The 23,862-nt window shown below is 42.3% G+C and overlaps 1 protein-coding gene across 1 annotated transcript in view; it reads right to left on the bottom strand.

The window, feature by feature from the left end:
* Positions 1-22,294, bottom strand: part of TMEM114 (transmembrane protein 114) — a 53,632-nt gene extending 31,338 nt beyond the window's left edge. Inside the window, exons 1-2 of the mRNA XM_083153386.1 lie at positions 21,843-22,294; positions 21,665-21,745 (exon numbers count right to left, since the gene is read on the bottom strand). Coding sequence (XP_083009512.1) covers positions 21,665-21,745; positions 21,843-22,026 — 265 coding nt within the window. The 5' untranslated portion in view covers positions 22,027-22,294. The remainder of the gene's footprint in view (positions 1-21,664; positions 21,746-21,842) is intronic.
* Positions 22,295-23,862: the final 1,568 nt, after the last annotated feature.

Here is a 23,862-nt window from a genome sequence, read left to right as displayed (position 1 = left end):
ACACACACACACACACACACACACACACTGTGTTTATAACTGTTGGTAAGTTTGCATTATAATGTGTTAGTAATAATTAGCACATTGTAGAATATTGCATTTGAGGTGCAATTATTACATAATATGCATACATGAAACCGAGGTAAAGGGGTAACAATGAATGAATAGCACTTCACATGATGTAAGGGTTAATGTAAAGTGGTAGTAATGTGTATAATGTGTTTAAGTATCTATTAGGATTTAATTGATTCCAATTACAAACAAACAATTTTTAATGAGGTAGCCTAATTGCATAAGTGTGTCATGTGACAGATTTATGAGTTCAGAGAATAGTCGAGAGTTTTGCGGAAATACACCGCATCGGTGCGTACGTGCAGCTTCCCGTCTGTTCTGACGCTGTAAGACCGTGCAGAATCTTTGTGTGGCCACCGCACACGCACGGTTTGGATGTTGCCCGTAAACACACCCTCTTCTTAGAGAGCGAGTTCGTCCGAATGCGGAGGACCTGTGGGCGTTTCTTCTTACAATGTCCGCACAGCGTGGCGTGCGGTCCGCTCCGAAAGAATTCGGAAATTTACGCACCAACCAGAATAACCTCCAGCGTATCCCGCACAGAACAAATATGAAATAATGTTATTCAAAAACCAGCAATTAGTATTAAGTACCTCTATGGCAGGGCTGGAAAATAGGTAGATCGCAATCTTCCCGTCGATCGATGAGCTCCCACCGGTAGATCGCGATCAAGTGCCCTAATGTACCATGGAAACAGCTGGCGAAACCTCTGAGAACTTAGGTCTCAAAGGCTTCAGAGTTCCCAAGGATACAGTGCGTGGGTAACAATACAGTGCGCGGGTTATGACGCCACCCACACACCACGAAAAAAGAGCCTGGGTGTATGGCATAGTGGGGAACTGGCACCCACTCCCCACACTGGAAAGCCTGCATCCTCTTGACATCCTCCCAGCCACCTGTGTCTCCCATCATCCGCCTGCCAGCCTTGCGCCTGTGTCTCCCGTCAACCATCCGTCAGCCCGTCCGTGCCTTCCGTCATCCACCCGCATGCCTGTGTTTCCAGCTGTCCCACAGCAATACAGCAGGACAGATGGGAAATGACAGACCTGCAAGTAGTGTCTGCCGCTGTGCACTGTGCACGGACAGTGGCAGCCAGGGACGGAGGAGCAGAGACAATTTGCAAGGTGAGGAGGCAGGGAGGCTGGGCAGGAAAAGCAGCCTGTATTTTATAGTGTGTGCATGTGTATAATTATATATAAACACAAGAGGTGCAGCTCTCCCAACTAGTGTAAATCCTTTTTACTCCAAAATTTGGATTAAAAAGGATTTACACTGGTTTGACTACTGCATCTCTGGTGTTTCTATACCTGGTCCCTGCTGTGTGGGAACACCCCAAAGTAACGGCAATATTTGTAGCTGTGCCGGACCACCTCTAAAATATATATATATATATATCAGCTTCCTCAGACACAAGCTATAACCCTGTCACCCCAGCTTTCCCAGTCACCCTCTATCTTTGTCTCTCAAATCACTAGCTATCTCCCTGTCATCCCGTCCCAGGTTACAAAAGTTCAGCCACCCCTGCTCTATGGCAAGAAATTAATCTACTGATGCTTGAGGTGCCCCAGAAATCAAATATTCTAATACTCAGAAAGAAAAGCAAGCACCATTGCTATAGAGATCTTTGTGTTTTTCTAGTTGGTAATAAATATAATGTTAAACTAGAAAAACACGATCTCTATTGCATTTGCGCTTCCTTATGACTAGTTATTTCTACTTACAGTATCTAACATATTACATTAGTCATATTGGGCCTTTTTCTGATCGGTGCGGATATTCCCGAATTCTTACGGTGCGGGCCGCACGCATCGCTGTGCGGTAGCGTGCGGGCATCGTCCGTAGAAACGCCCACGTGTCCTCCGCATTCGGACGGACTCACTCTGTAAGAACAGGGCGTATGTACGGACGACATACAAACCGTGCGCGCGCGGGGGAAACGTACAGATTCTTGCACGGTCTTCCCGCACAAGCACGGTCTTACCGCGTGAGAACGTACGGAAAGCTGCCCGTACGCCCCGATGCGGAGTATTTACGCACAATCCAACACTTTTGTACTGAGTACACACAGCGATCACATGACCCACTTAGGCTATTAGGCAACCTCCTGAAAAAGGGATTGTTAGCAATTTCATTAATATTATTAAGTTGTGTGCATTATTTGCAGTGTAAAAGTGTGTGACAAGTGCAGCATGTAATGTTCCCTTTAAGCTGCAATGCTTCCAATTGTAGCAGTGAGAAGCGTGTAATTAACAAGTAATGGGTAAAGTATGTGATTGTATTGGGTTCAGGTGACATTGGTTGAGGTGCGTCCGTCCTGATTAGGTGTTCCGATTGCCTAGCGCATGACCGAGTGGTGTCCGCAAAGCAAAAGTAACCTTTTGGACACCGCACATTTCTTCCCTTTTTGTTCGCGTGCATTCGGCGTGCTGTCCGAATGCACGCCTACCAATATATGTGTACTCCCCCGTGTCCGCCCATGTTTCCGCCCTGTTTAGCCCACTTTGAAACTACGCCCCTGTGTCATTCCGCATGACGCCCATAACACACCCCTATTGCCCGAATGTATGCGGTGCACATTTCTGTACGGTATTAGTGAGAACAAGTACGGAGACCATACGTGGCACATGCGCATAGCGTTCCCCACGCATGCGCAGATGGCTAAAAAACGCGATCCGAAAGAATTCGGGAAAGTACGCACCGATCAGAATAAGGGCCATTGATACTAATTTGTTGTATTTTCGTTTGTGTTATATTTGTTCTTGAGCTACCTAGCCACTACATTTTAATAAAAATAAAATGAAACGCTATGTTTGACTCTTTGTAACCAATACTTAAATTGAAAAAAGTGTGCCTCCAAAAAAAAAAAAATCCACTTGTGTATAGATAATTGCCTCTCGCAAGTGACCGTTCTTTCTGTATATAGGTTGAGTCTCCCTTATCCATATATCCAAACACTGAAATTTTTTCATACAATTAGGACACAAGCAATGACCCAGCAGAATTTTTCAGAATAAACTATAACAAATCGAGTATCAAGGTTTTAAGAAACAGTGTAAATTAATGATTTTTCCAGAGGGGGGAATTCTACAAACAAAGGGGGGTCACTATATAATCCAATATATTATTAGTATTATTATTATTAAATTTTTATTTATAAGGAGCCACAAGTGGTACGCAGCGCCGTACATATAGCACACATTAGAACAGTTCAGGGTACACAGAAATTAATATAACAGCAACAGAACTAAAACAGAGCACAGGTAACAATTAGCAGCACAATATGTAGCACACAATACAGCTGAGATGTAGGGAAACGAGTGAGAAGAGATGTGGGTATAGATGGTAGGTGGCAATCTCCTATATATTTTGCCAAATCTGTCAATCATGTGTGTGTATATATAACGCTGGGCGGAGTTACACAGTCAATTCCGCCCCCCTCCCAGCATTATACACACAGGAGAAGTAGACAAACTGAATATCCCCATACAAACACACGTGAGTGACTGCAGGAGGGGGAAGACAGATGAGCTGCCATACATACAGGGGGGTGGGATTACGGCGTCACTTCCGGTGTGTGCAGCAGCAGTCTAAGCTGGGTGAAAGGGAAAAGATGGCGGCGTCCTCTGCCACCACAGCCACTGCCCGCACAGTCGGCACTGGTAAGCCGCTTCTCAGCTGGGACATGGGTGAGGCCAGCAGCATCTCTACCCACACACCCACGACCCCCCCTTCCGACAGCATCTACACCAGCACCCCTCCTGCCAGCATCTCAACCCGCAACTACCCCCCCCCCCTCCCGGCAGCATATCCACCCCCAAGGCAGCATCCCCACCTGGACCACCCCCTCCCGGCAGCATCTACACACGCACCTCCCTCCCGCCAGCATCTCCACCCCCCCGCATCCTCACCCATGCATCTTGGCACGTATCCCCCTCCTCCCGGCAGCATCCCTAGGCTAATTTATTTATTAACAGTTTCATATATAGCGCACACATATTCCGCAGCGCTTTACAGAGAATATTTGAACATTCACATCAGTCCCGTGGAGTCCAGTGGAGCTAACAATTTACTGTATATTCCCTACCACATGTACACACACACACATTCATTCTAAGGTTAATTTGTTGGGAGCCAATTAGCCTACCAGTATATTTTTGGATTGTGGGAGGAAACCAGAGTACCCGGAGTAAACCCATGCAAGTACGGGGAGAATATTACTGCCTGACTCCGCCCAGCGTTATACACACTGTCACAGATTGACAGATCTGGCTAAATATATAAGAGATACTGTACGTGTAGTTTTTTTTTTACATGATCAATGTAATTTATTGTAATTTTGTTTGTAAATATATTTGTTATGTTTTTATGTATTGCCCATATGATTATATTTAGATATTTTTCATTTTTTTATTTACTCCACCTACTGTATGTTGCATTGTCTTTCCCCTCTGTCCGTCACATCTGGCCCTACGTCATCACACCTGCCCCTCTGTCCCAGTCTGGCAGGTTGGCAGCAGGAGGTCAGCAGGGGGATGCAGGTGGATGCAGAAGGGGAATGCAGGTGGGCAGCAGGGGTGAAAGAGGGCAGCAGGGGGATGCAGGAGGGCAGCAGGAGGGTGCTAGTGGCCATCAGGGGGGGGGGGTGAAGAAGGTCTGCAGGGGGATGCAGGTGGGTGAAGAAAGGCATCAGGAGGGTGATGGAGGACAGCAGGGGGTGAAGGAGGGCAGCAGGGGGGTGGAGGAGGTCTGCAAGGGGGTGAAGGAGGGTAGCAGGGGGATGCCGGAGGGATGCAGGTGGGCAGCAGGGGGATGCATCCCTGGCGGCTGCCGCGCTCCATTCCAGATTGTAGGGGATTCATAACTGGCGGCGGGCAGCAGGCGGACAGCGGCAGACAACAGTGCAGCCCAGGGCGGTTGGATTCATTCATCTATGGCAGGCGGGCTTGCTCCATGGCGGCTGCAGGAGGACATATGGGGATGGAGAGCGTATGGGCGGGGCAGCCGTAGCAGGCCGTGGGAGTTGCTGTTGTGGAGTTTTGTGTGTCGGGGTAGCGGGAGGATGATCCTGGCCGGTGGCGGGAGCTGGGCACCAGGCTGCAGGAGTGTTCTCCAAAATTCTGTTGTTCCACTACAGTTATACTGCTAAAAATAAGGAGAGGGGGTGTGGAGGCTGCGGGACTTCCAGGTCGCAGATCACCATCCAGGGGTATGTGTGGATGCCGCTGCAGTGCTATGTGTGGGTGGGTGTTCCCGCAAGACTTCCTGGTTCGCAGAGCACAGGACAGGAGGATATGTGTATGCCTCTGGCGTACTATATGTGGGTGCCAGTGGGACAACCATTTATGTTAAAGTCCAGGCCACATCTGTGTATTTGTGGGCTGTGTTCAATGCTGGGCGGGGTTCACTGCCTGACTCCGCCCAGCGTTATACACACAATCACAGATTGACAGATCTGGCTAATTATATGAGATAACCTTATTACTTATGTAAACCTATATTAGGGTTACAATAGCTTGGAAATAATTCGTTTTTGAGAAAGAAAAGAATGCCCCCTCACCCTATCCAGCTGAAATAGCACAAAAACACAAGTGTGCACAACTGCAGAACTAATAAGGACACCACAATGGTTTGACTAATGGCAGAGCTAGCCCTGGTACCAGCATCAATCCCATATATTTTTTAAGTGTAGACAGAGGAAATCAATGCAGAGCATTGCAGATCTGAATTGAAATAGTCTCTCCATTGTTAACTGAAAGCCGCAGAAAAAAATGGGAGAATGAGCAGTATTACATCAAGAAAAACATATCCTACTCTGTTCAAATCTTCTTTATGAAGAGTTGATAACCAGACCAAGAAAAAACAACAAATATTATCCAAAAAGAACAAAAAAAAAAGATTATTAGGGAATAAAATGCATATATACTGTAGGTGCAGCCTTACATTTTTTTTAGCAATGCTAGAAGTGGTCCTCACAGCACTGAGGTCATGGGTTCAATTCCCACCATGGCCCTAACTGTGCAGAATTATTTGTATATTCTCCCCGTACTTGAGTGGGTTTCCTCTGGGTACTCCGGATTCCTCCCACAATCCAAAAATATGCTAGTAGGTTTATTGGCTCCCAACATAAATTAACCATATAATGAATGTGAGTGTGCATGTGGTAGGGAATATAGATTGTAAGCTCCACTAAGGCAGGGACTGATGTGAATATTCAAATATTCTCTGTATAGCGCTGCAGAATATGTGTGCGCTATATGAAGAACTGGTAATAAATAAATAAATAAGTTGGTAGATGAAACAAGAGGTAAGTGCTGGGATTCTTGGGAAGAATCTATCAGCTCAATACTAATGATGATTGGTGTAAGACAAAGTCAATGCAGATATTTAGATATGATATGATCTGGCACTTGTTTTTACATGCTATCAATTACATGCGTTATTAATCGTATGTAATACTTCCAGGGAGCTGAAGACAGGAGGCAGGAGAATTAAAAAAACAAACAAATTCAAAACAATGGACAACAGTAAGCTGTTTTAGCAATAAGGCTTATAGAAGTCTTTTGTGCATGTGCCAGGACCAGCACCTGTCAACAGCATTGTACAGGAGCCAGGACCTTGTGCAGTGGAAACGGAGACCCTGGCCAACGGAGACAGCAGCAACGCCCCTCCTATGACCAGGTAGGAGCTGCCATTGATTATTACTGCTATTTAGATAATACTTTAGACAGCAGGATTGAAATACCATTAGTACTCTGGATGCTGATATTTTTTATGTTTGCAGATGTGCAAAATACAGCAATGTATTTATATACGTCTACTGGATACGTTTACTAGATTGTAAGCTCCTCCGAGTAGGGCCCTCTTCCCTCCTGTTGTCAAAGCCCACTTCTCTTCACATTTCACTCACAGCTCTTCTATACTCCAACACTCAGTGACCATCTTCGTCTGCATACTCATCTCCATCATTGGCCTCAAGCCTCTAGTTGTATGTTGATTGAGTCCTCACTACTTATACTGTAGTTAAGCTGTAATGTGAATTGATCTGTGGCGCTCTTTTTTGTACTCTATTTTTGTTATTTATTCAATGTTATGCCAAGCTTTGTCTCCCTGTATTGTTCCTTTGTACGGCGCTGCGAAACACTTGTGGCACCTTATAAATAAAATTATAATAATAAATAAAATTATAATAATACTGACAATAATATGTTTGCTGATTAGGCAAATTCTGAAAGGATACACATGTCTCTGGATTTTATACCTCCCTATATTTGCATATTTTTTTGACATTTTTTCGAATTTCTAAAGAAAAAATAGGAATGCAGAATAAACAAGGAAATGGGTATTCTTGAAATCACAACAATAGCATGACGCTTCAGGTAGTATGGTAAAGATAAAATCAACCAAAAATATAGGAAGTAAAAGGCCTATACCTAGGTCCATTTATATGTAAACAACTTACAAATATCTCAACATCCCTAACAATGGGGGGGATGAGGGTGTTTAAATTTGGGGGCGTTTTTAACCCAATGTATTTTTTTAAGTGACTTCATTAACTAAATGTTTTAACAACTATCTCAGAAAAGATGGGATGGTTATATTGGAGCTACCACTGTGCAGTTACTACTTAATAGTAATGATTAATACCTGCTATATCACATGGAAATGTTTTATTCCTGTGACCTGTTAGACTAGCATAAATGTATTGTAAATTTGGTCCAAGGGCAGGAGAGTCACAAAAATTATGAGCCACATTTTCTCTAAAACAAACTTGTACTAGAGGGATAGGTTTTATGATTATTCCAGGTTACATAGAATTTATGGAGCATTTTAATGTACTTATTAATGTGCTGCACATTTAGACACTGCCGAGCATAGAGTGTTTTAAAAATCTTTTCCCACACATTTAAGATCCTCCAATAATTTTCTCTTTCCCATCTTCAGGGAAAGCTTGTCATATAACTGTAATTATATAAATTATCGTAAGAATTATAAACATAGTGGACTGATTATCCTCATTCATGCTTCTTATAAAGATTTACAATATACTGTATTCATAGAGGAATTAACTATCATCTATATTAGATATATCTGTCACAATCTTCATCAAAATAATGATACAGTCAAAATAAAAATAAATAAAAAATACATACTACAAAATACAATAAATGATAATATTATATAATATTATCATTTATTGTATTATTTATTTATTCTTACGATAATCTATATAATTACAGTTATATGATAAGCTTTGGGTAACTGGGTAAATTTATATATACATATATATATATATATATATATATATATATATATATTATATATGGAATAAAACCAATTGTTTAGAATGTAATTAATGTGGTATGCCCTTGAATTGAATAATCTTTGCCCACAATATGAGTTTAGCACAAATGTTTACATGTTTAGCACAAAACTTCCTGTTTTCAATAGTTCCTCCTCATAGCAATACATCATGAACACGTGACCATTAAATCATCACGGTAGCGGGTTCATCTAAGAAGTCTCAGGATGCGGCTATGTGCTATTACGTTGTGGACAGATGGCCACTATGTCTTAGGGGTCTCTCGACCAGGACAAATCACAGAACCCCATATGGTCAGGGCCGAAACTAGGGTTTCTGGTGCCCGGGGCAAGACATACATTTAGTGCCCCCCCCAAAAAAAAAAAAAAAAATTATATATATATATAAATATTTTTTTTCCAGTAGCAGGCACACATTTGGCATTTGGTTTTGCACAGAAAGAAAAACATTAATCAGAAGCCATTTATGTGTGCTTATAGACAGCAGAAGGGGGACAGTAAACAGGGACAGTGCGCACCTAAGGCGCGCGCAAAAAACTTAGGGCATTTTTTTTGGGGGGGGGGGGGGGAGTGGTGTGGTCACATAGTAGTATCAATTCACATTATAGAACACACCGTAATGCCCAGTACACATTAATCAGAAGCCATTTATGTGTGCTTATAGACAGCAGAAGGGGGACATTAAACCGGGACAGTGCGCGCCGAAGGCGCGTGCTAAAAATTTAGGGCATTTTTTTGGGGGGAGGGGGGAGTGGTGTGGTCACATAGTAGTATCAATTCCCATTATAGAACACACCGTAATGCCCAGTACATATTCCAGCACACACCCTAATGCCCAGAGCACATTACACCACAAACCATAATGCCCAGAGCACATTACACCACAAACCGTAATGCCCAGTACACATTATACCAAACACTGTGATGCCCATTATACAAAATGACACACACCGTAATGCTCATTACATATGCTACACACGCTAATGCCCATTACGCATATATATATATATAAATATTTTTTTTCCAGAAGCAGGCACACATTTGGCATTTGGTTTTGCACAGAAAGAAAAACATTAATCAGAAGCCATTTATGTGTGCTTATAGACAGCAGAAGGGGGACAGTAAACAGGGACAGTGCGCGCCGAAGGCGCATGCAAAAAATTTAGGGCATTTTTTTTGGGGGGGGGGGGGAGTGGTGTGGTCACATAGTAGTATCAATTCACATTATAGAACACACCGTAATGCCCAGTACACATTAATCAGAAGCCATTTATGTGTGCTTATAGACAGCAGAAGAGGTACATTAAACTGGGACAGTGCGCGCCAAAGGCGCGCGCTAAAAATTTAGGGCATTTTTTGGGGGGGAGGGGGGAGTGGTGTGGTCACATAGTAGTATCAATTCACATTATAGAACACACCGTAATGCCCAGTACATATTCCAGCACACACCCTAATGCCCAGAGCACATTACACCACAAACCGTAATGCCCAGAGCACATTACACCACAAACCGTAATGCCCAGTACACATTATACCAAACACTGTGATGCCCATTATACAAAATGACACACACCATAATGCTCATTACATATTTTACACACGCTAATGCCCATTACGCATATATATATATAAATATTTTTTTTCCAGAAGCAGGCACACATTTGGCATTTGGTTTTGCACAGAAAGAAAAACATTAATCAGAAGCCATTTATGTGTGCTTATAGACAGCAGAAGGGGGACAGTAAACAGGGACAGTGCGCGCCGAAGGCGCGTGCAAAAAATTTAGGGCATTTTTTTTGGGGGGGGGGGGGGGAGTGGTGTGGTCACATAGTAGTATCAATTCACATTATAGAACACACCGTAATGCCCAGTACACATTAATCAGAAGCCATTTATGTGTGCTTATAGACAGCAGAAGGGGGATATTAAACTGGGACAGTGCGCGCCGAAGGCGCGCGCTAAAAATTTAGGGCATTTTTTTGGGGGGAGTGGTGTGGTCACATAGTAGTATCAATTCACATTATAGAACACACCGTAATGCCCAGTACATATTCCAGCACACACCCTAATGCCCAGAGCACATTATACCACAAACCGTAATGCCCAGAGCACATTACACCACAAACCGTAATGCCCAGTACACATTATACCAAACACTGTGATGCCCATTATACAAAATGACACACACCGTAATGCTCATTACATATGCTACACACGCTAATGCCCATTACGCATATATATATAAATATTTTTTTTCCAGAAGCAGGCACACATTTGGCATTTGGTTTTGCACAGAAAGAAAAACATTAATCAGAAGCCATTTATGTGTGCTTATAGACAGCAGAAGGGGGACAGTAAACAGGGACAGTGCGCGCCGAAGGCGCGTGCAAAAAATTTAGGGCATTTTTTTTTGGGGGGGGGGGAGTGGTGTGGTCACATAGTAGTATCAATTCACATTATAGAACACACCGTAATGCCCAGTACACATTAATCAGAAGCCATTTATGTGTGCTTATAGACAGCAGAAGGGGGATATTAAACTGGGACAGTGCGCGCCGAAGGCGCGCGCTAAAAATTTAGGGCATTTTTTTGGGGGGAGGGGGGAGTGGTGTGGTCACATAGTAGTATCAATTCACATTATAGAACACACCGTAATGCCCAGTACATATTCCAGCACACACCCTAATGCCCAGAGCACATTATACCACAAACCGTAATGCCCAGAGCACATTACACCACAAACCGTAATGCCCAGTACACATTATACCAAACACTGTGATGCCCATTATACAAAATGACACACACCGTAATGCTCATTACATATGCTACACACGCTAATGCCCATTACGCATATATATATATATATAAATATTTTTTTTCCAGAAGCAGGCACACATTTGGCATTTGGTTTTGCACAGAAAGAAAAACATTAATCAGAAGCCATTTATGTGTGCTTATAGACAGCAGAAGGGGGACAGTAAACGGGGACAGTGCGCGCCGAAGGCGCGCGCTAAAAATTTAGGGCATTTTTTTGGGGGGAGGGGGGAGTGGTGTGGTCACATAGTAGTATCAATTCACATTATAGAACACACCGTAATGCCCAGTACATATTCCAGCACACACCCTAATGCCCAGAGCACATTACACCACAAACCGTAATGCCCAGAGCACATTACACCACAAACCGTAATGCCCAGTACACATTATACCAAACACTGTGATGCCCATTATACAAAATGACACACACCGTAATGCTCATTACATATGCTACACACGCTAATGCCCATTACGCATATTACACACTGCAATGCCCCTTACACATGTTACATGCTGTAATGCCCATTACACATAATGCCACTGACCGTAATGCCCACTACACATAATATCACATGCCGTAATGCCCATTACAATTTATAGCACACACCGTAATGCCCATTACACATTTTAATTTGGGTAAAAGGTGTCACACACACACATATAGGGAAGAGGGGATCAGACACCAGGGATATTGGGGCAGATAGGGTCACAGACACAGAGGAAGGGGGTAACAGGGGTCACACATGGGGGAAGGGAGTACAGGGGGGTCAGGGGGGTCAATCCCTGGGCACTCACCAATTTGTGGGGGGAGCTGCAGGGTGTCCAGGTAGCCAGTGGATCCAGGGACAGGGCGAAGGGGGTGCCTGCTGCAGGAGGAGGAAGATGTAGTTTCCCCCATGAAGAGACAGGCAGGGCTTGTCCAGACTCCAGCCCCAGCGCGTATCGCTGGGCGCGCACTGTGTTTATCACAGACACTAGAGGTCAAGCGCACCTCTAGTGTCTGTCTGTTGTTTCATGGCGGCGGCCATCTTTGATGTGGCAGCAGCGACGCAGACATACATCTATGTCTGCGGCGCTAGCTCCCCGCTGCTGCCGCTGCTTACACCAGCGACACCCTGCCTCCAGCGCCCCCCTGCCTCCAGCGCCTGGTGCGCGTGCCCCCCCAGCCCCCCCCCCTAGTTACGGCCCTGATATGGTGCAGCTGTGGGTGCAAGTCCATCACGACGTTTTGGTCATGAGACCACAAGGAACCACCTCCTCACAGTGCACGATACTAGGTGACTGTAGTTGCATGGCTGCCGCGTCATCGCAGTCATGCGGCTGCAGATATCCAGCATATTACAGAGTTCATCGCCACTTCATCCCTGTCATGTTTTAAATAAACCATGGGATATGGGTTTTTTAGATGAAATGAAAGCTAGAAAGCATGTGGCCTCACAGCTGCAAACAATCAGCAGCCATATTGGATATAGTATAAATATAGATCCAGTGGCAACATTAGACCACCTTTGAAAAAGCCAGTTTAACTGGCAAAATGCATCAAGTGTGCCAACCTACCAGCCTCTTCTTGAGATACAGATACCCAACATCCCTGGACCAAAGATTTACCCTGAACCAGACCACAGGACCCCAAGTTCTTGCATTGCCCTACCAGATCCATCTCTTACGGGCCCAGGAACTCCCTCCAGGATAAAGATTCTCCACTCCAGGGACTTTTTTCTCTATTTGAGCCAACCACCATTGAGATCTACAAATAGTGAGTGTAAGAGACTGTGCAATTTCGGGGGAATGATATAAGGTCACATGGTTAATCAAGGAATGGGACTGTACTATACAATATCTAACCATGTTAGAGACTGTAAAAAGTACCATGCCAATTATTCGTGGTTATAATCAAAGCTTTTTTTTTTCATTAATTAATTTCTTTATTTCAATATTGATGTATTATTATTATTTTACATGAATACAATGGATTTAATGCAATTATCCCATGGTAATTAATTTATTTAATCCTTCCTGGCATGGCCCACTGTGCAAAGCTGTTAGGGGTCAAGGGTGCCAGTGGAGGGGGAAGAGGAGGATAGGAGGAGAGAGAGGACTAATTTGTCCATTCTCTTTACCTGCAGCCTCGTGTCCTGACCATCCCTGCCATGCTTAATTCTTGCCTCAGGTCTCCTTACCTGCACCTCATGTCACCCGTCTGTCTCCCCCTCCCTCTAGATTGTAAGCTCCTTAGAGCGGGGCCCTCCTCCCTCCTGTTCTCACAGCACTCTTCTTGTATTTCAACTACAGCTCTCTTACTCATCTACAATCTATACCTGCATCTATTCTCATTCACTTCCTTATATCTCAGCTGTATTGTATACTAAGAATTGTGCTTTAATTGTGTTATGTCTAGTTCTGTGTACCCTGTACTGTTATTTTGTGTTCTATATGTACAGTACTGGCTGGTGCAATCACCATGTGGCACCGCTGATTGGCTGCCTGGGTGCTGCATAGCTCAGTAATGATATGTTCCCCATGTCTGTGTCCCTCATTAGAGTACATCTAGTATATATATCAGCAGGGGTGGATCCAGGAGAAAATGACAGGGGGGGCACCATGACAGGGGGATGGGAGTGAGCGGTGTTAGTAGTGCCAGTGTGCATTCTCAGAGAGTGAAGTGAGATAGAGAGGAGGAGAGCAGAGAGAGAAGGAAGGAATGGCATTAGAAATAGGCCCTGACATTTTAAGTCCACAGGCCCACTGTGGAGTGAAAAGTGAAGGATGGAGTTGTGTGCGCGCCTCCGGCGCGTAGCTTGTTTTTTTAAAGGGGGCGTGGCCATTCCAGAGGGGGCGTGTCCTTGAGTGTAGTGTACCACACCATATACCACTTTTACACATTATGCAACAAAATAGTGGACCCTATTATACTTGCCGCTTACACATGATGCCAAAAAGAATGAGACAAAATTTCCATAATGCCACATGGATTAAGCCAAAATTCGGATAACGCCACATGGATTAAGCCATAATATAGATAATGATGTATAAATAGGGACATTGCGCGCCGTCGGCGAGCCAAAAATGTACACAGTAATGCCCATTACACATAATGTCACACACCGTAATACCAATTAAATATAATGTCACACACTGTAATGTCCATTACATATAATGCCAACAAAGTAATGCCCATAAAACACAATGCCATACGTTGTGATGCCCATTAAACATAATGCCAATACCAAAATGCCCATTAAACATAATAATGCCTATAACATATTATACCATATAATTGCTGCTTACCTACATACTTATTGTCAGAGGAATATCACTTGTTGCCAGGGGTTACATGCTTCTTGACAGGGGTTTTATTCTTGTTGCCATGCCATGGGATTGATTTTTTTTTTTGCCAGGGGGGAGCCAGGGTGCATGCTTGTGAAGGGTTCCATTCAAATAGCGCGCCAGCGCTACCCAAATCCACACTTCCGGGTAGCGCTGGCCGCACTCTTCTGTTCTGACAAACACTAGCGGTATAGCAGTACCTCTAGTGTCTGTCTCCTATAAGGCGGCCGCAGTGGTGTAGCTAGGTGCCACGGTGCCCGGAGCAAGGGCATGTTTCGCACCCCCCCTCCCTCTCAATTTGTAGTAGGTGAGGCACCTGCTCAGTTAAAAGTGGGCATGGACCAACATTATACCACACACCGTAATGCCCATTGCACATTTTAGTGAACTTTGTAATTCCAATTACACATAAGCCCACACATGATGCCCATTACATACTATATAACACACCGCAATGCCCATGACATACTATATAACACTGTAATCCCCATAACATACTATATAACACACTGTAATGCCCATTACACATTTGACACATAAGTGCCACTTACCTACATGCTCGATGCCAAGGGGCTTCATGCTCGACTGAATCTGCTTGGGAGCAGCAGGGTGGGAAGGTGCTTGCAGCAGGTTGGGTGCAGTAGGGTGGGAGGGTTGTGTGTGCACCCCCCCCCCCCCCCCGCCTGTGCTGACAGCCAGCCCCCCCCCCCCGCCCGCTCCGCTCGCATGCGTCTCCCCGCTCCACAGTGTGCCCGGCCGGGAGAGAAATGTGCTCCTATCCTATGTAAAATTCATATCTCCTGCTGGACCGCTAGCCAATAGGCGCTCGCGTTCCAGCAGCCGCCAGTTGATTGGCTGCTGGACCGCAAGCACCCATTGGCTAGCGGTCCAGCAGGAGAAGTGAATTTTATACAGTAGCACATCTCTCTCCCGGCCGGGCACAGCGGGGGAGCGGGCACAGCGGGGGAGCGGGCAGCAGAAATATAAAAAAAACATCTGAAATGACAGGGGGGCACGTGCCCTGGTGCCCCCCCCCCCCTAAATCCGCCAGTGTATATCAGTACTGTTACTGGCTACCTAGCTGGCTGTGCAATCACCATGTGGCGCCACTGAATGGCTGCTTGGGTACTGCACAGCTCGGTAAATATGTTCCCCATGTTAGTGTCCCTTATTAGAATGCGTCTTGTGCATATCTGTATGTGTGATGTACATCTGTACTGCCATTGTTGCCTGTTCCTTGTACTGATATCCCTTTGTATTGCAGTATGTGTATTGTTATTTTTAATGTCTGTAATGCGCCTTGAGTCCGGTTGGAGAAAGTGCGCTATATAAATAAAACTTACTTACTTACTTACTTACTTCCTCAAAACCAGCACAGTGTTTTTTGTATCTTTGTATTCAGCATCAGCTTCATTAGTGGGAGCGACGCCCCCACTCCACACAGCAGCTTGAAAATATAACCCGTTCCAGTGCCTGTATCCCCCCAGGGGGAACCTCATTAGAGAGCGGCCCCACCACATGTAGTCAGGGCCACTGAAAGGTATGCCTGGCCCCAGTAATCGCCTCCTGTGATTAGGCCATGCCCCCAAAGTGTGGGTGAACAAAGGTGGGTGAAAAAATAATTTGGTGGGTAGTGTCATTACTGACAGCATGTGCTGTGCTGACAGTAGGCTCATCAAGCTGTTGGTCTGTTCTGCTGCTCGGGAGAGGGGGAATGGGGGCCCCTCAAGCAAGCCCGGGAAATTAGTAACCCCCCCCCCCCCCCCCTCTCAGCTGACCTGCATGTAGTACCCATATATGAAAATGGATGAAAAACACATACAGGTAATTATAGTCCAGCAACTATGACATCAATTGTTTGGAATGTACTGGAGGGTATTTCAAGGAGTAGCATTTAGGAGTACGTGACTTGCAATAAAATTATCAGTGGGAACCAGTATGGATTTATGAGGGATAGGTCATGTCAATCCAATTTTTTTTTTAAATACTTTTTACTGAAAGTTTTTTTCCATAGAAGATCAAAACATAGATTATCACAGTCATATGCATCATGTGCAGATATATGATAACTTCCAATGTAATAAACATTGAGCTACATTTTTAAACTAATTTTTTACATCGTAATCATTCCATCTATGTTATGAGCGAGATTTTCTGGTACCGATGTAACATTATAATACAAGATGTAACCTAAGGTAAGATATGTTGCAATAAAGTACAGTATTTATGTTATATGAACTGATACATATGTAATATAAAGTTAGTCACAAACAAGACTAATTTCTAAATAAAATAAAAACAAACACTGAAGACATCGCAGGGGTAGACAAATTATAATACAGATAAAGAAACATGAGGATAAAATAGAGGGGAGGAGAAGGGTGGGGGTGGGGGGGATGTGGTGAGAGGAGTTTCAATGGTTGAAAATAAACTTATACCTGATGTCTTGTTCTACCATCATGAAAACATATAAATATAACATATATTACAATAGACATACATTTGAGGTACTGAACTGTCCCTATAACATTATTCAACAGGCAATATTCTATTGTAAAGGTTATATAGGAATTATGACAGATTAAGGGGGGTATTCAATGTCAGGGGCACGGCTGTCGAGCTAGTGCGACAGCCGTGCCCCTGTCCCGTTCTCGTTTTGCTCGCCTGGAGCTCGGCAGTCGGGATTGAATGTCCCGGCCGCCGAGCGGCGAGAAGGGGGCGTGGCCGCGAGCTGAGGATGGAAATAGACGAGCTCCGGCCGGGAGCTCGCCTATTTCCTGCTTTTCTCGGCAGAACGAGCCCGACAGCTTGTGATGTCGGGCTCGTTCTGCTGAGAACCCCTGTTCAATGCTGTCGCGGAAGACAGCATTGAATAGGGCCCCGCAGCCATCTCCCCATCGGAAGATGGCTGCGGGAGCACAACGCCGATTGAATACCCCCCAAAATAGGAATAAAAATACAATATTTTTTTAGGCCTTTTCAAATATTGAAAAGATATAGTTTTTAGTATTAGAATCTAGAGTGTCTATAAATAGAGAACATTTTCGTAATAATTTATTGGCTCCATGAAATATGTCTAGTTTTGCATATTTCCTTTCAAAGTAAAGTATATGTAGGAGTTTTTGTTTGACTGTTGATAATTGTGGAGTGGTATTCCCAGTCCAATGGATTAATATGCATTTCCTTGCCACAGTGAGAATTAGAATGAGCAATGGAAGAGTATGGCCTTCAATTTTGTCCATTGGCCATAAGCGAAAAGACAGTCCCATTAGAGCTAAGGGTTCCATAGAGAACGTAATATGAAATATAGTAGAAGGAAAGTTTATAACTTTCCACCAAAATCGTTTGATTCATGTCAAACCAATTTAATTAGCTTCTATGAGGAGGTGAGTGAGAACGTAGACCAGGGCAACACAGTAGATGTGGTCTACTTAGATTTTTCTAAGGCCTTTAAAACAAACAGTGCCTCACATGAGGTTGAGCTACAAAATATGGGTGAAAAATTGGCTTGAGAATAGGGAACAGAGAGTTGTGGTATATGTAACATTTTCAAATTGGGCTAAACTTTAAAGCAGTGTTCCTCAAAGGTCTGTGCTAGGGCCACTTGTTTTTAACATATTTATTAATGATGTAGGTGATGGTCTAGTTAGCAAATTCTCCATTTTTGCAGATGACCCTAAACTACAGTATATAAGGTAATTAAATCGGATCAGCATGTAGTCTCTCTACAGAAATACTTAAATAAATTGAAGGATTGGGCAGCTAAATGGAAGATGAGGATTAATATTGATAAATGTAAGTTTATGCATTTTGAGAGCAGAAACAAGTAAGTGATCTATAAATTAAATGGGAAAAATATAGGGAAATCCTCAATGTAGATGGATTTGTCAGTACTTATTGACAGTAGACTTAGTGGTACTGCCCAATGTCAAGGATAAGCAGCGAAGGCAATAAAGGTATATGCATGCATAAAAAGGGGCATATAGGCAGGGGAGGACAGTGTAATTTTGCCACTTTATAAATCATTGGTATAGCCTCATCTAGACTACAGTGCACAGTTCAGGTCATCACTCCATTAAAAAGACATATTGGTACTTGAAAAGCTACAGACGACAAGAGCAACAAAATTAATTAAGGTTTAGAGTCATTGGGCTATTAGGAGAGGCTAGCTAAGTTAGGTATGTTTACGGTGGATAAGAGGCATCTAAAATGAATATTATAAATATATTAAAATACATAAAGGGTCAATACTGAAAACTATCATGTGACCTGTTTTCCACGAGGACTGTTCACAGGACATGCAGTCATCCTCTAAGATTAGAGGAGAGGAAGTTTCTCACCCAGCATAAAAAGGGTTTCTTTACAGTAAGGGAGTTAATTATATGGAATACTCTCCCAGAGAAGGTTGTGATAGCAGATTCACCAGATATGTTTATAGATATTTTTTAGATATATTTTTAACAGAAAATAGTATCCAGGGGAATAATCATTGATTATAATGTACTATAGTGGACTAAGATTGGACAGCCACTTTGGGTCATCAGGGATGCTGGTTTATAATGAATAGATGGTAAACTCATCCAGTTATTTACACCACAGAAGATTGGTTATACAGTAGGTTGAACTTGATGGACTTATGTCTTTTTTCAACCTCACAAACGATGTTACTATATAATCTGAATAATCTTTTTCGATGGTATATTTCCAATCCCACTTACATTGGCAAAAATAGCCAACCTTTTTTGGCTTCCTTGATCAGAATTGGATGCAATGCCACCTGCTCTTAAAATTTGCTTAAAGTAACAAATCTGACAAATCTGTCACAATGTGTACAATCATTTAGACTGAGCCAGGGTACTAAAATAATGATGTGTACTGTACTTATGAAGCAAGTTTGCTTAATATGGTGTATATTCCAGAATTGCATATACACCTTTTTAAAACACCTTAGCTATGTTCCATCTGCACCACACTTAGAGACGCAACTTTCTCAGCACATGAACCTTAATGCAAAACCTTCTGCAACAGCAGACCATCTCAAAAAGTGAAAGAGATGAGCAACAGGGGTTACCTTAAGCAGGCATACTAACATTCTTGCCTCCTAGTTCTGCTGCTGAGCAAGAAGGAAAGCTAGTGATGTCACTGTGCTTCAGCCAGGCCCAAGGTACCGTATACCCTGCTCCCCAACCCTTAATCTGGCTATGAACTCTTGTGTAAACAAACTTAAATAAAATAGTAAATAAATATAAACCAAATCAAAGTATGCTGAGACATTTATTATGAATACAGAGTTAAATCATTTTAGTTCTCAAAATCCTGGTATATAATACTAATTCAAAAGTCCCAAAGTATTACTGGGACATTAAGGGGGGTATTCAATCATGGATTGTGAATTTCGGGACATTGCGACAGTCAGAATCTGGGACGTTTTCCATTCCTTCTGACAGGAACTCAACAGTTGGTATTCAATGTACCGACTATCGGAAAGTCTGCAAAACGTCAAAAAGGCCGTAGATTGATGAAAAACAGATGTGAATTCAACAATCTGCAGCCGTTTCTGACAAAACAGATCTGACTTGCTTAAAAGTCAGATCTGATTTGTCGGAAACTGCATTCAATGCTGTTGATAACGGAAGCATTAAAAAGACAAAGTTAGCTACTTTAGCCGGCGGAAATAGCGGCTGGGAGTGAATAGCTCCTAAAACACTTAGGCCAGTATTCAATGGCCAGGATCGCGGCTGGCAGCGAATCTTGTGTAGGATTCACTGCACTTTCGCTGTTCATTTGCAGCGAATTGGCTCCATTGAATAGGGCGAATTGTTTTTTTCTGACAGAAAATTCGCTGGTACCCCGGCGAATTGCCAGATTCGCTGTAAAATATGGTGAATCGGAGGCATTGAATACTGCCCTTACAGAGGGTACCATATACTTCTAGATGCAGATAATAAAGTATATTATTTTTTTTTTTCAGTAAAATTATTTTTGGCATCTTTTCTAATATCTTACAACCATTTATTTGTATTTGATTTTGTAAGTATATTGTTACAAATACATACATTTATTGATTAATTTCTATTTCTAAGGCGCTATATAACAATTTAGTTTAAATAAATAAATCAACTAATGATGAAGATCTGTTTGTAATAGAAGTCTGTACTATAATTCAAAATGTCATAGTAATTTGCAATACATTAAATGCCCTGCAAGTGGTGATCACGCACTAGTAAGAAAATATAGCCCATCTCCATTCACATTTCAATCACATCAAACTCTTTTTCAAAAGGTAAAACAAGAACTACTGTACATTAATATTTATTTTGAAATATAGATGGATGTACAGTATATATACATATGAATGAGCTGGATGAAGATACAGCTTTTTGTATTGAAACAATGCTATTGGGAATAAATTTGCTTTCAAGAGGATGGAGTGCCGTTACTGTGTCAAAGTGTATTGCCATTGGATTACTGGCACCCTTCCTGGTATGAATATAAGTGGCTGTGCCGGATCCATTGTGGACTATATATATATAGTGGAAACTGGTCCCTATAACCCTCAGGGACTGTTGAGGTAAAGCTGCCTTGCACAGATTAATTGGAGTATTGGGGATAATAAATATATATGTGTGTGTGTGTGTGTGTGTGTGTGTGTGTGTGTGTGTGTGTGTGTGTGTGTGTGTGTGTGTGTGTGTGTGTGTGTGTGTGTGTGTGTGTGTGTGTGTTTTTTTGAGTGTGTGTGTATTCTGTATATATGTAAGCAGGATGTGTCACATCACATTCTGAAAATAGCATTTCAACTCTTAAGATATTGATAACATTTTTAGCAACAATACAGTTTAATATGTGCATTTTTATAATAATTCTGATCATATTAATTTTTCTACCATCTACAATCTTATGTAATGAAAATTCATATCTTAATTTGTCTTTCGATTTATATTACTTGTTCACACCCCATACAGTGTAGCTATGGCAGTTTTATTATTGTACATAATTCAACTTGTAGAACCACTCCATTTTAAATATGTTTGGAGTAGAATTAGTGCATTTTAACAAGTACACTTAAAATTCTGAATAAAAACAAAATCATTGAATCTATATAATTTGAGAAATGCAATATTCAACTCACTTAAAAGTTGCTTTTGTGAATCTGTAAAGTTTACGTTACCATGCCAGAAAGGATTTATCAAAGTGGAGCATTTGTCCTTAACTGTAAAAGAAAGAAAGATTAAAACTAAATTTCTCCAAAGAGATATTCACATATTTTAAGAATAAGGTTAAAAAATCCAAATGGCCATGATACTTACATTTACATGTCCGCCAAAGTCCTGAGTGTGAGCTCATGGTCTCGGAAAAGTTGTTTTTTATTTCCAATCTGGAGGCATCAATAATGTACCAAAAATCAGTCCCAATAGCAACCACCAAAAAAATAAAACTCAAAATACCCACAAAGGCAACAAAAATAGTCAGAATACTTAACTTGAGCTTCATTTTAGATAAGGTTATAAATATTGTAATCTGTCAGTGGTGATGTAAATAGTAGGATTCTTTGCTACAGTTTCCATTAGGATGAAAGAAGCGTCATGTTCCATCAGCACAGCAGCAGAATCTGTCTTCCTCTACTGTAGGTTCAAACAATTCTAGTGATGTTGTAAAACAGGCAGTGACAGGAGCGACAATTCAGTAGCCACTGCTGTGAGCATGCAACCAGCTGAACACTGAGAGCTTTCCTGCCTCACTTATGAATAAGCCAGGCACAAAGACAGTAGAAAGGAATAAAATAATGTGATCTGCAGATGCGCTGTATATGTGTATTAATTTTAAAAGCCCCCTTTGTATTTAGCATAACAATGAGCAATGACCAATCAAATAACGTGATATATTTAAATGCATCACTTAATGAATAATGATGAAACCATTTATTTATAAAATTGTTACTAGGAATCTTTAACACCTTTTCATTCAGACTCTTCTCTCATAAAATATTCATAAGCATCAATTCCAGTATATATAATAAAGCTAATGATGAATATAAATATGTTAACACTTGGTTGTGAATTTTTGCAAATTCTAGCAATAGCCACACAGTGCATCTGACTCTAATCCTAAGTAGAAAAATAAATCACTCTACCTAACCCCTCTTCACCCACCCTTCCCCTGCCCCCAACACACACATTCACACATACAGTACAGTGTATCTCCAGCATCACACTAATTGTACAGTGAGCAAGCTGCTTCAGAGACAAATGCAAGCACTGCTTGTCGGATATACGGTATGTACAGTAGGAGAGTAACAGGGGCCACCTTCTAGGGTTGTGTGAGCCACATCTCTACAGTACATCATTTGACACTGTGGGGCAGATTTATTAACCTCAGTGAAGTGATAAAGTGGCTAGTACTTTATCATCTGACAATCAGCTCCGAACTGTCATTTTTCAAACCCAGCCTGTAACTTGACAGATAGGAGCTGATTGGCCGGTGATAAAGTACAAGCCACTTTGTCACTTCACCAAGCTTAATAAATCTGCCTCTGAGTGAGAATGTAAGAACAACCTTCATCATGGACATTATCCATGAATAAGTACCTATTGAGGTGAAGGCCAGTCCAATTCCCTTGCTCAATACCACTAGGCATCAGATAAAATGAATCCTACGTAAAAACAACCAATTCTTACTGCTTTCAATGCGCTGAACACAAATATGATGTTTAACATTGTTTATTAGTTAAAGTTTTGAAGATCCTTAGCGATGAACTAAGGCAATGGATAGGGATGGTCAAGCATTTCAGTACCTTAGGCAAAAGTTCCCAAGGCTCAGTGAAGCGAAAAACAAGGAGGGCATCTTTGTTGGACCCCACATACGAAATCTTTCCAAGGACAAAGATTTGATAGTATCTTAACAGGTGATGAGAAGACTGTTTTGAACGATTTTCGTCTGGTAGCACAAAACTTTTTAGGAAATAAGAAGGCAGCAAACTACGTTGAACTGGTTGAAAATATGATTTCCTCATATCAGACATGGGTACAAAACAGTATGTCTTTGAAGATGCATCTGATTCATTCTCACTTAGATTTTTCCCAGCTAACTGTGGCGCCGTTAGTGATGAACACAGTGAATGTTTTCACCAGGATATTTTTAAGATGGAGAAGAGATAGCGGGGGAAATGGAAAGCTTCAATGCTAGCAGACTATTTTTGGACACTTGTCAGAGGTACCGCGGAAATAGTGTACAAGCGACTTGCAAAATGAATGCGGCATTAAAAGGAATCATTTGTATTATGGTTGATGTTGTGTATGTACAGTATAAATGTGAATAACTAGATAACGG

The sequence above is a fragment of the Crinia signifera genome, chromosome 7, assembly GCF_055691185.1.
Source record: "Crinia signifera chromosome 7, ASM5569118v1, whole genome shotgun sequence".
Classification (NCBI taxonomy): Eukaryota; Metazoa; Chordata; class Amphibia; order Anura; family Myobatrachidae; genus Crinia; species Crinia signifera.
This window is presented reverse-complemented; position numbering and strand designations above follow the sequence as displayed.